This window comes from Rhipicephalus sanguineus, chromosome 5 (assembly GCF_013339695.2).
Source record: "Rhipicephalus sanguineus isolate Rsan-2018 chromosome 5, BIME_Rsan_1.4, whole genome shotgun sequence".
Taxonomy (NCBI): Eukaryota; Metazoa; Arthropoda; class Arachnida; order Ixodida; family Ixodidae; genus Rhipicephalus; species Rhipicephalus sanguineus.
The window spans coordinates 48,732,180-48,750,507 of NC_051180.1; the positions used below are offsets into that span (position 1 = coordinate 48,732,180).

The following is an 18,328-nucleotide window of genomic DNA, read 5'->3' on the forward strand; positions in this document are numbered from 1 at the left end:
CGCCACTACACGTCAATCAACACAACTAAAATTTTTGTTGCCAGACAACAATGCATTTTAAGCTGTTTAATGATAACGTGTAAAAAGAGACATTTACTACTTTTTAGGACGTCATAGTTCTAGCGTCGAAGTAGTTCTACTTGTCATAAAAGCAGAAATATTTGCGTAATTTCTAAAACATAGTGAAGCCTTTAAGGTTGTTGCAATCTCGGAGGTCATGCATAGCAGAACGTTGAACAGCTCTTTGCATCACTTCCCCAATGAGAAGCCTTTCTCTCTCGCCGCCTCATTCTTTGATCGTCAGAGGCCTTAGACAAGTCAGAAAAGGTGTGATTAGAGCTTTATTTTGGGAACTGGAGGTATTAGCGACGTCACTATGGACTAGAGTGTACTACTATGGACGTGGTGGTGGTGCCCATAGAGTTATTATACTGACTCTAGAGGGAAAGCTGAGCCGCGGGACCGCTAACCACAAGAACGCTGACATCTTGGAACGTTGTCACTGGTTGTCATTCTTGCCATCACATATCAATCCTAAAGAAGCACTTGCACAATTAAAAACGCACTGATATTGTTTCTTTCCGCGCGTGGCCTCCGAGATTGGCCGGCGGCGCGCCGCCGCCGGCTATTCTCGGAGGCCACGCGCAGAAAGAAGCGTTTGCAGGCTGGTTTACTAGATGGCGCCACCAACACTTGAGAGTGCGCTCGCGGGCGATTGCGCCGGTTTGCGAGTCGTGTTAAAGGGCCCCTCACCAGGCCACACAGAAAAATTTAGTTAAGACGCTGGAAGTTGTTGTGTGCTGATTGAAGAGCAGTATGTCACAAGAATTTTTCAAATCGGTTCATTACGAGCTGAGAAAAACAATAATTTGTAGCGGCGCGAAACCATGATGCGAGGAGGCGAGCTTCAAACACTTCCCACTCGCCCCGTGTAGCCTTCGCAAGCCAAATCCCTTCCCTGCCCTCTTCACTCATCCGCATGAACACGTCATGTGCATGCATGGTCACGTGCGCATGATGTGCCCGCGCCAGCCCGAGCACGCGAGCGACTCTTTTTAAAGAGGATGGTCTTTCAATTGGGATACTTAAACGGAGAAATTTTGGTCTGTCTTTCCGTTTGTCGGCACGTTACTCGATTCAGCCGCTCGGCCAAAGTTGAACCACTTGCCCAAGGGCCAGCCATCTTGAACGGCTGACTAGGTTCATACTTGTGTACATTGTCGATCAAAAAGCAAACATTACGCATATCTGAGGCGCAACATCACTAGGTAAGTATTAGGTGGTGTGTTCCTTTAATCGAAAATGCATACATACGTAATTCGAAAGACCATAGTTTCTTAAGCTGCGCTGAAAATGCGACTGTGCTGAAACTCGCCTTCCTCCGTGTTCTCTGCACGAGCTCATTGTTGTGTTTCGGTTTCGGTTCTGTATTGCACTGGACGAATGCCATGTTTTATGTAGCGGCCGTGGGCGTTTTGTCGGCGTTCTCTGTGGTGTACTGCCCGTTTCTGGGGGACGGGCATCAAATAGCATCTTCGACAAATCGCACTGGTGCGCACCGGGGCGCCCTGGTGCGCCGTTTCGTCCAATCGTCGTAGCGCCCGGGTGCCCCGGTGCGCACCGGTGCGATTTGTCGAAGATGGCAAAAGTTGCGGCATTTGTACGGGCACGAGAGTGGCAGTATCATGAGCCAGTGCCGCATTAGCCGCATTAACGTTTACTTGGACGTGGTAGAATAAATGAGCATAGTGAGGGCTCGAACGCGCCAAACATTACCTTCGTTTCCAGGGCTGGCGTCTGCTCGATGCGCTAACCCCGGGGACACGAACGCATGGGAAACAGAGGCACATTAGCCCCACATCTGGCTGCAATTCACGACAAAAAAAAAATGAAAAAGCCGCACACATTTTCTTTGTGTGTCTCATTATTTCTCTCAAGTTTTATTAATCTATTCAAGCAAGAAATTACACAAACTACACATGTCGTGTCAAATAATTATCGCAGTGTCACGTGCTACTGTTGGCGACGTCAGAGCACAGTAGTCTACGTAGAGGAGCGACGTCACAGCACTACCATCTACGTATGGCTATTTTCTCATGTATATACGTCATTCCCTCATTCTCTGGGCGAGCGTCCGCGAGAGGAAGGGCAAGCAGCGTTCACCTTAAAATTTCACCCATTTCCGCGGCGCGTAGCGTAGCAAATTTTGGCAGACGTGATCGTGAACGCCCAGTGTATGCAATGCGCTCGTTAGCTCAAAATTGTCAAACCTGGTGAAGGGCCCTTTAAAAAGCCTCTGAAACTTCGTTTATGTCGTGTATCTCGTAGTGGTCATAGTGTCCCGTTGTGTGCGTTTTCTGTTGCCACTTACTACTCGACTTCGTGACAGCCCCTTTTTTATTTTAAGCTGAGAACTTCAGTGCAAACCAGGACGGACGGCAAAGAAGAGATGAGATAACCGCTGAAAGTTATGTACCAACTAGGCGCAACCGAAGTTTTTTTAAATGCGAAGCATTTCTTACCGAACCTCTGGCACTTTGAGCGTTTCTATCTATCTATCTATCTATCTATCTATCTATCTATCTATCTATCTATCTATCTATCTATCTATCTATCTATCTATCTATCTATCTATCTATCTATCTATCTATCTATCTATCTATCTATCTATCTATCTATCTGCCTACGTCTGGGTGTTCTCACGATCGCCTACTTAGCTTGTTGTAGACCAATATTGGCATGGGTTAAGAGGATTTGTCGAATATGACTGTCGGGTCATGACATGAATAACGTGAAAATCCTGTCGCGTACGTCGTCAAACCTTTTCCTCCAGACACGTGTGGCACATACCCGTTTACCACGGGCCGCGGCGTACGGGTATGCGCCACAGGTGATTGACAGTTTATATCTACCCAGGAACGGCGAGGACAGACGCTGGTAACTTAAATGTGAGACCGTTAAGAAAAACCGACATCGGCAGCGTTGTCCCGACGAATGGAAATAATGAAAATTAAGAGCCCAGCAGGAATCGAACCCAAGCATCCTGCGTGGCAATGGGTATTCTACCACATAGCCACGCAAGGTCTATGAACTGGTTTGGAAAAAACGGCCTATGCAGGCGTAATGTCGGTGCAACGTCAATTGTGGTTGTGGTGCTGGCTATCTAATTTTGCAAGAAAGCAATAAACGCTACATGATACTCCTACAATGTGTACTCCTACGATGCAGGCGTAATATGAGATTAACGTCGATGGTTCCAGTGTTGGGTCCGCTTTTATAGCAGTCTAACAAACATTGCATTTGTATTCCTATGATTCAGCAAGCTATATTGAAATATTGCTCGACCCTGGAGGAATATATTGACGAAAGTTACGTAGGATATTCACATTATCGCACCGTAAAGTGCACTTAGTCCGCAAGAACGACGCAGTGCCCTCTTCATTTCTTACGAGCTAGACTGGGCGATGGCCTCATGCTGACCGAGGATGATGCCAGATTGATTGACAGCCGCTTTGTAGACTAGGCTACGTTGGCCACATACGCCCAGGTAGTCTGCGAATACGACAAGCGCCATCGACTGATGTTGGTCTACCTAGCACTATCCAGGCCTACCAGCCTCGACGGCCTATACCGACAATTTGTGGACAATTTGCCGAGGTATTCACAATTTCCAACAGCTTGTAGCCTGTACTATACCTCATACTTCACTACACATGGACCTCTCGTCACCGCGATCACGACAGGATCCGATAACAAGTCATGATCAGCTGCTGATGCTCACTGATCACGGTGATGATGACCTTGTTCAAGAACTGCCAAGAACTTCTTCCACACATGCACACGGGTTCGTGAAACGTGCATGCGTTCTCCATCATAAGAGACAAGTATAAGCACTATATATCGGCTTACCGGGTGTTGGTATAATACCCACGTTGCCGTTGGCAGCCTTATCCAACTGTAAACAACTGGTTATATAACACATATGCGGCTCTTCAACGCATATGTGTGCGTATCAAATTTATAGAAATCTTTAGCGTGATTTTGTAACGTTTCGCTCAGTAAAAGAAATTGCGCCACAGTCACCTTCCCGCCGCATGCTTCGCATAACACCGACTCCCACGGTACGTGGAATCTGACGAATTTTTTTAGTCCTTTTTACGGCGATAATTTCGTGTGCCGTGTATCTCTAGTTTTGATTGAAGCTTTCGGGTGACGTCTCGATCACACTCGCCGCTGCATGCTGCAATCCACATTTTTCTGCTTTATGGCTCTCTGCGCTGAAGTACGGCAGCAATGAGCTGAAAAAGAACGTAGGTGTCTCGTCATTGCAACTCGAAGCACCGCGCGACCACGGCCTACGCACTTTGCTTCGAGCTATGAATCTGTCGAGTGACCCCTGTGCCAGCGAGCGGAGAAAGTTTATTCGTTATAAAACTAGGCACAAACAGGTGGAAACGTTAACCGTTACCCATCGGGCCAGCTGCACAGACAACGTTACACTAATACACGGCTTCACGCATCAAAACACGGCTGATGTTCCCTGAACAGCGCGTAGCTGGCTTAGGTTTGTAGATTAAAAGTGATTATTACCGTCAAATATAGCGAGCGTCTCAGGGTCTGGCAACGTTCGTTTTGTTCCATCATGGCGGAACCCATGCGGTTATAGGTTTCAATGCACGGGCCCTATGGGGAGCTCTTCCTCTAGAGTCAGTATATTAACTCTATGATCTCTGGGGTCATGTGGCAGGTTCAATGTTTGTGTTCCGGGGGATCTCGCAGATGCCGACACATTTGTTTGGCTCTCGTGGCTGCGGTAGTGGCCGTAGGCACCATGCATGAACCCATATTCAAAATACATGACGAATAGTAACAGTGATCGAGCAGACTCTCGAGCCGGGGAAACAATATTCACGGGCCTCTTCCCCAGTTCAGTTTAAAATGTAATCGGACCACTTTACTGTTTTAGAAAGTCAGCATGTGGATAGCGAACAGTAATCAAATCCAAGGCCGCCCTGCAACATGTTCGCTGCACGACAAAAGTATATCAAAAATTATAACAAAACGAAAAGTCCACAGTGCCGCACATGACGTCCTGGTGCGCCAGTTTCATCGCAAATTATAAGTGCCTCGTTTTGGCGCCAGTACCACGGTACCAGGACGCAGTCTTATTCTACCCCATATAAGGATCGGCAAGAATGAGCACGCCGACTGTCTGTTCTACTCTTGCCATGATGTGCACAGTTAAGAATAAAAAAAAGAAGTAGCATCGCGAAGTTATATAGTTACGCAGGTGGCGATTCCACCCTGAAGTTCTCGCACCAGCTTGCCGTGACTGACGTGACGTCACAGGCTCTGGCATCGTGTATATTAGAATACACTTGCGCTTTGATAAGCGAGATATTAGGTCAGTTAAAGGGACACTATAGGTTGAGAATAACGATTTTTCTCCATGATCGACACTTCTTGCGCAATATTTTCTCAGGCAACGGACGAAACAGACACGGACGGGCGCACCCGCCCGTCCGTTGTCTGAGAAAATTTTGCGCAAGAAGTGTCGACCATGGAGTACCAACTAGCTCGAACCCACACCTTGTTACGATTTTTCTCGTATTACTAAATCACTGTTTCGCGTTGACAAAATCGCAACACTTGCAGATAAAAGACGCTCGGTGGTGTGCCAGAAAAGGCGCACAAAAAGCGACACTATCTTACCTTGAGGCTCCCGCATCAACACACCACATGGCGCCATAGATTTATATTCTTTAATGGTACAAATGAATTGCATTGTTCCCTAAGGACACCGAAGATATTTAAAAGCTTGAAGAAACTTTATTGAGGTCATGCATCGTCGTCGTCAGCATATATATATGTCCACCGCAGATGGGAGGCTTTTCCCAATGATCTCGAAACCATCCCGCCCTGGCTAAGCCAGTTCATATTCCATTTATAGCCGGCAAATTTCTTAATTTCGTCGCCCTGCGTAACCCATTGCCGACTTCGGCTGCGCTCCATCTCTTGGCATCCATCACAACGCTTTAATTGTACCATCAGATATCTGTCCATTCTCCACATCACAATGTGCGGCCCTTAACTTTTAAGAGATCTTTAACAGCGGGGCTGTTTAGGCCGGCCGTAAAAAAAAAAAAAAAAAAAAAAAAAATTGGTGTTCGCAGAAAACCACGGGTGGGCCGGTGTGCGCCACAGGAATTGGGCAAGCCCCACTACCGAGTACAGCAGGTTCGAGCGTTAAACCAAAAACTCTGCTCGGCGAAGTGGAGCCCGTGAAACACGTGAAAGAGTGAGAGAGAGAAAGAGTAATAGATGGAAAGAAAGAGAAAATAGAGAGAAAGAAAGCGATAGAAAGAAAGGGAAAGGTAGAGAGAAATAAAGGTAATAAAGACATAAAAAGATAGACAGAGAAAGAGAAAGAAACAGACACGAAAAAGAGATAGAAAAAGCAAAGATCAAGACCGAAAGAGAAATAAATATAGAAATAAAGAGAAACAAAGAAAGAGAGAGTAAAAGAAAGGAAAGAAAGATAGTAAGTACAGATAGAAAGAGCGAGAAAGAGAAATAAATAGATCGAGAGAGAAAGAAAAAAAAAGAAATCGAAAGCAAAGGGTACAGAAAACAGATACAAGAAACGGAGAGAAAGAGAGAAGAAATAAATAAATAAAGAGAAACAAGAAAGGGCACCAGCTCGGCTCTTGCTTCAGGCTTAGCACCCCTAGTGCGAAGGTGACCTATGTTAGAACTGGCAAAGTACAACGGTTGTACACTTTCCGATTTAGCGACAACGGTAGTCGATTTGCCGGTCACCAGTTGGAATATCCACTGTATGCGCGCCAACCTATTCTTATTGTTTACATAAGTAGCCTCTTTAGGCTTTCCATTTTCTGAAGGTATAACCCCGAAGAGAAGGATCTACCAGGTCCTCCCATCAGTCTTTAGCTGACGTAATGTGTCAGCTCAGTGTCACGTTTATCGCGCCTCGAAAAGTGCGCGCTGAGCGGCCAGAATAGTCGCTTGGAAACTGAAAGCAATGCACGAGCTGTTGTACGCTTATCGCCTTTATTTACAGTAAGTTTACAGGACAAAAATGTGGGATGATACAGATGACAAATAGCGACCCGTGCAGGTCAAACATGACTCACTTTCGCTTTCATCTTTCGCCGCCGCAGCCGCGAAAGCACCACGAATCAACAACAGGTCTATTCAAGAAAGTACACTCGAGAGCAGGGTTAAAATCGCGACAGCGTGCATTCAAAATTGTCTCTCCTACAGCGATATGTGCAGTGGTTCAAAATGTATCATATTTCGTAGTTCGACAAATTATACACACTCAAAACAACTCCGAGTTAGGAAGTATATAGGGATTTACAAGCGTGCAGAGTGAAACCTACAAATGGATTGCACAAACGTGATCGCAGCCACCGAAAACCTAGCAGAAGCAACGCCAGTGCGAAATGAGGTCCCCGTTATGCCAACCTGCTCATCCCGAATGACACACTCGAGGGCTCCCGGAGTGCCCCTAGTATGGAGTCGTTTATGTAAAGCGCAACATGATGCGCGGTGACACTAATGGAACGGAGTAGCACTGCACGTGTTTTCACACTGCTGACCGGTAGCAGTGAGTAGAGGAATCGAGGCATTCACTCAGCTTACGCCAAAGCACGCGAACCAGCTATGTTACATAACCTTTGTACAAGGTTGTCGCAAGAGAAAAGCAAAATTATACGACTGCAATTGGGAAGGTTGAAATGCAGTGGCATTTTAAAATATGCATATATATTCATGCAAACCTGACAACCTGTTCTAAGACGGGCCATTGATAATTTCTTCAAAGAAACCTAAACGACGGTGCAGCTCACAAGTGTGAAAAGGTGCGACAACTCGTGATGCAAACAGAACGTGTGCATTGTAGCTTCGCAGTGAAAACCAACCATATACCTCAATATATATAGTGTGCTTACATTAATTCTGAAATAAAATTATCCGCAAACGAAGTCCACTGTTAAAAAATACCGTCACAGTGTGAAAAGGAGCGTAATCAAGTATTCAAAAACAAAACACACATGTCAATTAAGTGACAATTGTGCGACTGTACCTCGTGCAGCATGTTGCGACCATCACGTGACAAACCGATACGTCACTCGCGACCGTCATTCGTCCGCAGCAACTGCACCGTGGACAGACATTTATAGCACGTCTATCCGAAACAGAGCCACGGCCGCCGATTTTCATTCAAGCCAGTGTTTCAAGGAAGTGGGAAGGATGGTGTTAAGAAATGGCATCAGTCGCAGCGCGTACGACCACTCATCAGGGATATTTCTTTCTCCACATACGTTAACGAAACCGATCGGCACTCCCGAAATCACACATACACATGACGCATGAATAAAGTGCAATAAAACGCGGTGATTAACAGCTTACTGCGCATGGTCAATCGAAATAAAATCGGATTTTTTTTTCTTCAAGTGCTCACAGGAATCACAAGGTCGTGTTTTTCCACTGGGCAGCGTAACACGCTCCGTATTTACACAATCATACGCACAGACAAAACAAAAGAGGAGAATACGCGGAACATTCAAGCAGCATTACTTGCGGAACATTGTGTACACTCGCTCAGCGTACCCGGCACAATCGTCTACGGCAAACCCTAACCGAGAAACGCAACCGTAACAATTTTAGAGGGATAATTCAGTCAGTGTAGGCGGGTCTAAATGACAGGCACACTTTTGAAAATCCGTTTAGCTGCAGATAATTCGGCACGAGGAATAAAGAGAATAGTGTACAGGAACAAAAAAAAAAGAAAGATAGAGCGCATCTCGGTTTATCAATTTGGTATAACCTAGGATGCCTAAGCGAGGCCGGGCGGCTACTTTATTTTCTCGTTCAGCCAGTCCCGTATCCGGGCGTAGTTCTTCTCCTTCCAGCGGATGTTGGACTCGGCCTTCTCAACGGTCTGCTTGTAGGTCCGGCCCACCGCCGAAACACTCTCCTTGTGTTTCTCGTAGAACACGCCGAGCTAAGAAAAACATGGGGAGCGGAAAAAAAAAAGACACCAAGACAGCCGTTTTATATGGAGAAATAGAGTTCGGGCACAGCTCTCCAACGTCTCACGCACCAGCATTGGTTGAATTTTCTCTTACGTTCCGCGAGAGCAAATTTCTGCCAGTACTAGTGTTGGACATATCGTTAGCGAAGACTCAAGGAAGCTGGTAAATGGCACAGAGCACTCACAAACAAAACGCTTTGTAAATTCGTTTATAAGCGCAAGAATACTATCGGCGTCAAATGAAATCCGAACAGCGGCAAGCATTCGCAGTGGTACAGTGCGCGTCGTCCAGTTATCACCATCGACAGGCATGCATATAGCATGCGCAGTGCTGCCGCACCGGATGCGCGTGCCTGTCCACGTTTGATAACATTAGAACCACGTTTGTGATAACAAAATCAAAACGCTTTTGAGCGTGCTATATATCTCTTCAAATACGACTTAAGTCGAAGGACCGATATACAAAATTTTACATTAATAGCGATCATATGCACGCTCTAGGCGCATTTCTGCCGTCGGCGTCTGCGGCGCCGTGAGGTCCCGAATAAATTTCTAGGGCGATAACATGCGTCCCGCGCGTTCGTATTCATAAACCTATCGAATTAATTATAAATCTAACTAAAAAGACATCGCAAGTTACATGAATAGTTTCAAACGACTCGAAACGACATATTTACACTGCTTAAATCTTCTCGAGGGGGCACATTAAAGGTGGTAAATCAGTTCTGCCCAAGCCCACAATGTGAGCAAAGCTTTTTGAAAGGGAAAGGTGTACATTTTGCAGTTTCTAAGGTATACACGTGGTAAAAGGTGCAAGGTGATACATCTTGTAAAGTGTATACTCTTACCAGCCTCTTAACTTGCGAGGCATACACTTGAAGGAGAAGGACTTACCATCTCCAGCTGGAAGCGTGAATGAATCGAGCCACTGGCTGAACCGAAGATGCGAGGAAGAGAGAATGCCCCAGCGGAATAGCTGCAATGAGAGAAAGAAAAATATGGCTGATCCCTCTGTCATAGGAATCGGTATAACACGAAAGTGAAACGTGTCTTCTCGGACGTAGTTGAGCGTTTGTTGTGCATTCTTTCGCCCCAAGCGCGAAAGAATGAATGCTACAGCATCAAATTGTAATGTTACGCGAAGAACGGCAAGCCGCTAGAAACTTGCAATGCGCTGCTCAAGCAGACAGGACGCGCGGAACGAACATACACAGGATGAGCGCGAACTGTCAGAGTTATAACTTATTTCTGTGTGAGCATCGCGCTCCTTTCGCAAAAGCGGCCGCTGCAGTGAGCGAGGTGACCTCCGTGCTCTCAACGGAAACTTGCAGGCAGAGCGTAAGACGTACAAACCACCGAGATCACGAGATAAGCGCCCGCACGAGCGACCACACCCTGTCGAGACGCGCGCTAATCCGCGTGGGAGACGACTTTTAAAGCGCGCTCTTCCAAACGCTCTTCGAGCCCTTCGCTCCATCTCGCTAGTGATAACGAAAACACGCTATACCGCCGATCTCTGAGTACCGCCACCGGCGAATGGTGTACATAAATAGCTCGCCGTTAGCACAGCAGAGAACATGCTGTATGTGGCGGAGTCGTTTCGCGCTGCGCGCTGGCGATCGAGGGGTCGTAAGTTCGACTCGCGGTGACGGGACTTTTTCTCATAGTTTTTTCTTTGCCATATGTTAGTCGTTATATTTTACAACGTCATATCCGTGACGGAAATGCGTCAGTTGGGCCGTGGTGGACCCCGGCATAAAACACTTTCGTGTTAAAAAAATGTATATATTGTGGTAACACAAGCGTACATTTTGACCATTGCTCTCCGTTGTAGGCCAACGTTAATGTTGTCCTCAGTAGTTGTCACGCAAGTCTGCATTCCTTATTTTGCTTTTTCTTTGACAAGATTAAACAGCGGATCTCTATGATTTAGACTGTACGTGCTTCTGCGTCACGTATACATCCATTCCTAGTATATACTAAGCAAGGCAATTATTTAAATAGATTTTAATCGGACACGTACCTTACTCAGCATCAGCGCCTACCACAACCCTTCTGGCTGCTTACAGCCCTACATTACACCAAAACATGTACATATGCAAACACTGCAGGCGATCAAGCCACACAACAAGCGCATGCGCGACCCTCCCACGACATTGAAAGCTGTTGGTACTGGCCGTGACACAACACAATACGCTATGTTCTGAACACAGATTATCTGCTTACAGGGGCGTAGCCAGGGGGGGGGGCTTATGGGGCTTCAGCCCCCCCCGAAATTTTTCGTGCTCTCATACACCACCAACCAGCGGCGTAACCCGGGCGATGGGATTTATTGGGCTTCAGCCTGATTATTATTTATTTAATTATTTATCTTTTTCTGACTCTCAAAATGTTAGCAGAAGCAAGTTTGATATCGGGCTCTAGACAGATGGCTCAAAAGTGGATGATGACACAAAACATCAACTGCTAGCTTCTCCTTGGATTCCTCCGCCATGCTATATGTTTAACTCTATGAACGATTTTAAGCAGAAACGAAGGTTTACGTGGCTTGGCTGGACAGGTACCGATGGCTTAGCTACTCAGCGCTTCAAGAGGGTGCGTTTTGCCGAGTGTGTGTCCTTTTTAGCAGAAGTGAGATTGGCAAGGGCCAACATGCGCGCACCAAGGCCCTCGTATCCAAGCCATTTCAAAAGTGGAAGCACGCCCTCGAAGTCTTCGGTGCACATGAAGTCACTAAATATCACACTGACGCTCATCTGGTAGCCGATAGTTTTCTTCAAACCTTCTCAGGATGTGTGCCCAGTATTGTTGATCAACTGGACCATGGCAGGCAAATTCAAATAAGAGAGACCTGAAGGAAGTTACAGCCTATTGTTGAGACAGTTCTCTTTTGCGGGCGGCAAGGTGTGGCTCTCCGTGGACATAGAGACAGTGGTCCCACGGATTCAAGCACAGCCTCCTCTACAGATACAGGCAACTTCAGAGCGCTGCTTCGCATGCGCGCGGATTGTGCGACACAGATCTAAAACAGCATTTGGAAAATTGCCCAAATAAGGCCTCATATTTTAGTCCAGATCTACAAAAACCACAATATAGAAATCTCTGCTGCAATCATCAAGGAAAGCCTAGTCGCAAAAGTAAACGCTGCAGGCTGCTTCTCCATACTTGCTGATGAAACGACGGATGTTGCTGGTATCGATCAGCTTACTGTTTGTGCAAGGTATCTTGATAAGGATGCGAACGGAATCGAAGAAGTGTTCTTATAGGCTTTGTGCCAATTCACGACCAAATGGCCGGGCCCTCGCCGACACCATCATAAGGCTCCTTATAGAAATGGGAATTAACATGCAGCATCTCTGTGGTCAAGGCTACGATGGTGCAAGTTCGATGGCCGGCAAAACGAATGGTGTTCAAGCTGCTGTTCGTGAGAAATGTCCAGCCGCACTCTATGTACTCACTGCGCGTTGTGTGTGCGGCATGCGTTGTGTGTGCGGCATGCGTTGTGTGCGGCACACACATCTAGTTGTGTGTGCGGCATGCTCCATCACAGACATCCGAAACTGTTTTGGGACTCTGAAGGCGACGTGAATCTTTTTCCGTAAATCTTCCAGCCGCTGACACGTTTTGCGAAAAATGATAAGTTTGAGCTGTCCTGACTCTACAAGGCAGCGTCTTTTGAGACTATGCGAAACGCGCTGGGCCGAGAAGCACGATGCAGTGCTTTCATTTGTGAGCCTCTTTGAGCCGTTGACCGCAGCACTAGAGGAGATTAAGTTTAACGGAAATGGCGAAAGTCCAGTGCAGGCAAACAGTCTACTGTTGGCACTCTTTTCACCAGCGTTCCTTGTAAGCCTGCATGTGACGGAGCACGTGTTAGCACTGACTTTCCCACTGTCAAAGAAGCCGCAGACAAGGAGTATCGACATGAGCGCTGCCATTGACGACATAGAAGTGGTACAGCAGACAATTGAAAGTGACCGCAAGAACACGAATGCTTCATTCTCAAAAATATTTGCACAAGTACAGGCATTGGCAGAAAAACTGAATGTGGAGATCACCAGCCGTCGAGCCGGTGTCCGGAAGCAATACCTTGTGAGCAATGCATTCGAAAGCGCGGAAGAATATTTTCGCAGAACCCTGTTCATTCCGTTCATGGACCACGTACTAGCCCAGTTAAACCAACGGTTCGAAAAGCACAGGGCACATCTAAAGGACTTTTCAATAATTGTACCATCCGCAATACCACCAATGCAAGATGATCGGGAGAAAGGAGCAGAAAATCTCCTGACCGTTTTTGCGCATGACGTCGAAACGAGGGCTGGTTTTGGAGAACTGCGACTATGGTGGACAAAGTGGGCGAAGAAAGCAGCAAACCAGCGCCCCGGTACTGGAACCGATGCCCTCTCTCATTGCGACAGCAGGTTCTATCCGACTGTGTACAAGCTACTCCAGATTCTAGTCACCCTTCCAGTGACCACTGCCAGCGCAGAGAGAACGTTTTCAAGCATGAGGTTACTTAAGAACTACTTACGCTCCACGATGTCTGTGGAACGCATGGTTGGCCAGGCACTTCTGTACGCCCACAGAAATGTCGACATCAGCGTGTCGGAAGTCATTGACCGTTTCGCTAAGCTTGCTCGCCGGGTCAACGTTGTCCTTTGATACCGAGCAGGACAAAAATCAGCGCAAACGAAAGGAAAAGACACTGCTGTTCCAGAGTTCAGGTCAATGAGCCCGTAATTCTGACACAATATTATTGTTCACCAGCTTTTAAAGCCGTGAGGATTTTGTACCTTTTAGCAGTTACTGTGACCTAACATAAACATAAGAATACGGGCATCAGGTGGACGTTACCAGCCAATCGACAGCTTCACCTTGTTCACTTAGAGGTCGGCATACGCGGCGTTACCAAACAAATCAACTATTGCGAAGCCGTACTAGCAGCATTGTTTGCTACTTTCATTTGTCGTTTTTGTTCTTCATTGCTTTTTGAACTAGAAGCGGCAACCTTCCTTTTATATTGAGTGCACAATAGTGGTTCGCACTTTTAAAACAGTTTTGAAATAGTTTCTTTCGTTATTTCTGCGCTCTTCGTTTATAGTTCTGTCCACATGGTGCGTCAGAGACAGCAGCTTGGCCCAAGGACATTCAGTTGGGCATTATGTATAGTGATCATTGCTTAGTTCCGTTTATTGATTGCATATTTAAATGTACATTTGTGAATTTTTGCGTAAGCATACTGCGCACTGTTTCCGGTGACTTTTGTTTTGCCCGTATTCGAGGTGTACTTTCCCATTCTTGCTTTTCCCTGGCCGCATCATTTGTGCAAAAAGATGAACATTTTGCGTAAACAATCTACATTAAAATATTTGATCTCGTCTTGGTTATTTTGTGGACTTCATTTTTTTTGTTATCAGACGCTTCTTCAGTTCAAAACTGATGCAGTTCCGAAGTTTACGTGATATTTGCCGTACCTGTTACACACACACAAAAAAAAAATATTGAAACGATTGAAGACAGTTATTCCTGGAAAGATTTTGCGGGCATGCCAACATAATATTTTTACGAAAAAAAAAAACACATTTCTTACTCGTTCTTAACAGAGGGCAGCATTCAAGAAGTGATTTGCAACATCTAATACAAATTGTCACTGGTAATACATGTTAGTGGTAATACCAGTGACAATGTATGTACATGGTAATACATGTACATACCCACGCCTTTTTTGGAAAATTATGAAACCGGACGACAAAACCACAGTCTCTCTTTGTGACACTTCTGGATCCCCCGTTGCCGATTGCGACGTTCCATCGTCAACTCTGCATTTTGTCGCGTCTTTACTAACGAACCTAACAACGAACTTCATGATTTTCCGCATTTTGCTTTTCCGCCAATGCCAAAGATTGAATTCAATTCAGAGGAAATTGTAAAAGTTATTAACCAATTAAAGAACTCTTCGTCATGCGGTATAGATGGCATAAGCGGCAAAATTCTGAAAAATACAAAACATGTATGCAGTTCCATACTGTCAATCATTTTTCAGCAGTCACTCGACACAGGTGAAGTCCCATTAGACTGGAGGGTTGGGAAGGTCATTCCGGTCTTCAAGAAAGGTGACCGCTCATTTGCAGGTAATTACCGACCAATCTCGCTCACTAGTGTTTGTTCAAAGATCATGGAACACGTAATCTTTTCTCATGTTGCTACATTTTTATCATCCGTAAACTTCTTTCACCCAAACCAACATGGCTTTCGTAAAGATCACTCATGCGAGACCCAACTAACATTATTCTTGCACGACATTCACCTTCATATGGACCGTAACATCCCAATTGACACACTGTTCTTAGATTTTGAAAAAGCCTTCGATAAGGTACCCCACTCCCGTCTCCTTCTAGAAACCTCGCGTCTAAACCTTCATCGGCATGTTTTTAACTGGATTGAAGCATTCCTAACAAACCGTAAACAATGTTAATGATCACTCCTCCGACCTCTCCCATGTCTTGTCCGGCGTGCCCCAGGGTACCGTCCTAGGGCCTCTTTTATTCATAATATACATTAACGATATTCCGCTTTCCGTTGAATCTAACATCCGTCTTTTTGCTGATGATTGTGTCCTCTACCGCCCTATAATAACCCCGCCGATGTCTCCTCTCTACAGCATGACCTCTCACGTATTCAGCAGTGGTGTACCACCTGGTTGATGTCCCTTAATGCGAAAAAAACATTACTAATTTCTTTCCATCGTCGCCGAAACCACACGCCGGCTACTTACACAATAAACAACTGTCATATAGCTTCTACTGACTCGATTAAATACCTGGGTGTCCATCTTTCGAGTGAGCTATCTTGGGGCGACCATATATCACATAATTCACTCCGCTAACCGCGCTCTCGGTACATACGCCGTAACATTTCCATGGCACCACCTTCCGTTAAACTACTCGCTTATAAAACCATTGTCAGACCAAAACTTGAGTATGCATCTGCTGTCTTTGACCCCCACCAAAGTAATCATATCAAAATTCTTGAGTCAGTAGAGAACCGAGCAACCAGACTCATTGTTTCAGATTATTCCCGCGACTCGAGCATCTCCGCCCTCAAATCCCAGCTAAAACTTTCTACCCTCACTCTTCGTCGTCGTATTGCACGTCTCTGCCTTTTTCACAGATTCTTTTATTCAACCCCGGGGAAAAACCACCTCATCCAGCCGGTCCATCGAGGTCATCGCACAAGTCATCGAAACGCTTTGATTCCGCCACATGCCCACACCACCTCGTTTCAGCAGTCGTTCTTTTTGCGCACCGCCCGAGACTGGAATGACCTACCGGACGAAGCAGCAGTCATCTGCGATTTTGCGCGCTTCAAAAATGCCACCCAGGAAGTAGACTCAAGCACATCCACCTTCATCGATACTGCAATTTTAGGGGCGAAGCTCCTTAAAGCGGCACCCGTTCGTCCCCCTCGTAGTGCGTAACCAGTCTTAACGCTAGTACCAGATCTTGACCTCCAAGGTGGTGCCGGTGGGAGATTTCTCCTGTGCGTTGTTGAACAATAAGAAATTCGCAGCGTGCGCGTTAACTAAAAGCCGACTTCTTCTGCCTCTCGTTCCCCATTAGCAGCCATTGGCCTGTTCCAGTAGGAAACGGTTAGTAGAAGTAGAAGTGTAAGTGTTAGCTAAAAGCCGACTTCTTCTGTCTCTCATTCCCCATTAGCAGCCATTGTTTACCTCCAAGGTAGTGCCTGGTGAGATTTCTCCTGTGCGTGATTAAACAATAAAAATTCACAGCGTACATGTAAAATTAAAGTGAGCTGCAAGTCGCCATGACTCTCATCGACCCTTTAGTATAAGCCGGCCCGATCTCACGTCGTTGATGATGTACTGGGCGTGAAGCTGCGCGACGCCGCCGCCAAGACCCTGCCGTACGAGAGCTTCGCCCCACTCATCATCATTCACCCCGTGGATATGCTGTGGAATTTTTTTGATGTCGCCCACCCCTCATGTAAAGCCCCACACGGGACCTTTGAGAATATAATAAATAAATGAATGAATGAATAAATAAATAAATAAATAAATAAATAAATAAATAAATAAATGTTATTCATATACTTAGTCGTTCTAAAAATTCGATGAGGAGGTCGCGCTGCAACGTGAGCCCCCCCCGAACAAAATTCCTGGCTACGCCACTGTCTGCTTATGATATTAGACATGTCCGGATCCTTGCTGACGAGCATGTGAAATTTACTTGTGTGGAAGAAGTAACGCACTATAGGCTCTTCGGTCAATACTGTATCTCTCAGAAGAGTTCCCTGACATTTCTGATGATCTAACCTGGAATGCACGTATTTGTCATGTCGTCGCCACGTTTTAGGCATACGAGTTTTACAAGTTCACGTACGTCTTGTAGAGGGCGTCCCAGTTCTCGAGCAAGAAGTTGAAGAGGAGACTGCGGCCGAAGACAGTGGAAGCGACTGCGCCGATGACCGCCGCGCCGTCCTGCCGACGAACGCCGGAGTCGGGCGTGATCGTCTTCATCAGGAAACTGCGAGAAGAAATAAGATTATTAAGTGCATACTTTATGCTCCGAAAAATCCGCTATCAGCGTACAGGTGCTCACAGAAAAGTCCGGCTCGTGTTAGACCCTAGAAACACAAGAAGGCGAAAGCCTGGCTGCACTCGTGCAAGACGAATGAGCCGCAGCGAGCAAGTATACATGTTTTGCTCTAAATCTTCTGAAAGCCTCATGCGAGCACTTGTGTCTGTGTATGCCTTTTTTCCAATGTGTGCAGACCCTCGTTTCAGACTCCGCACCCGCAACTCGGGATTCTATGCTTCTGCCACGCAATATTACATGTGTTAAGTGACTCCTTGCCCGATATGACGACTGCTTAGGGTATTTCTCCGAAGCAATTTCGAGTGCTGGCGTGTCTCTGGGGTAGAATGACTGATTGCCACTTTGAGCACCTGAGCTCGCTTCCAGCTCAAACACCGATTTTTAAGGTGGAAGCTTTTAATTTCTCATATTCGAGGCGTCCATCCGTCCGTGCCCTGGAACGGTGTCAGCTGTGGCCTCTCCCCCTCACACTCTCTCAGCAATCACGTGATGGCACAGCGGCGCGCGCAGCAGCGCTCCTTCGTCACACGTCTCGTTGCAAGTTAGTCGGATGGCGCCCAAGCGGCCCGGTGATAATTCCACGGCATGCTGTTCGGAGAAGCGCCCCAAGAATGTGGATTCCCCCGATACCATGGCATAGTCAGTCGAATGGACA

The 18,328-nt window shown here is 46.3% G+C and overlaps 1 protein-coding gene across 1 annotated transcript in view; it reads right to left on the reverse strand.

Annotated features, from left to right (window-relative positions):
- Positions 1–7,052: 7,052 nt before the first annotated feature.
- Positions 7,053–18,328, reverse strand: part of LOC119393598 (aminopeptidase N) — a 109,711-nt gene continuing 98,435 nt past the window's right edge. Inside the window, exons 18-20 of the mRNA XM_037660707.1 lie at positions 17,458–17,601; positions 9,953–10,034; positions 7,053–9,028 (exon numbers count right to left, since the gene is read on the reverse strand). Of these exons, the coding sequence (XP_037516635.1) occupies positions 8,879–9,028; positions 9,953–10,034; positions 17,458–17,601 (376 nt within the window). The 3' untranslated portion in view covers positions 7,053–8,878. The remainder of the gene's footprint in view (positions 9,029–9,952; positions 10,035–17,457; positions 17,602–18,328) is intronic.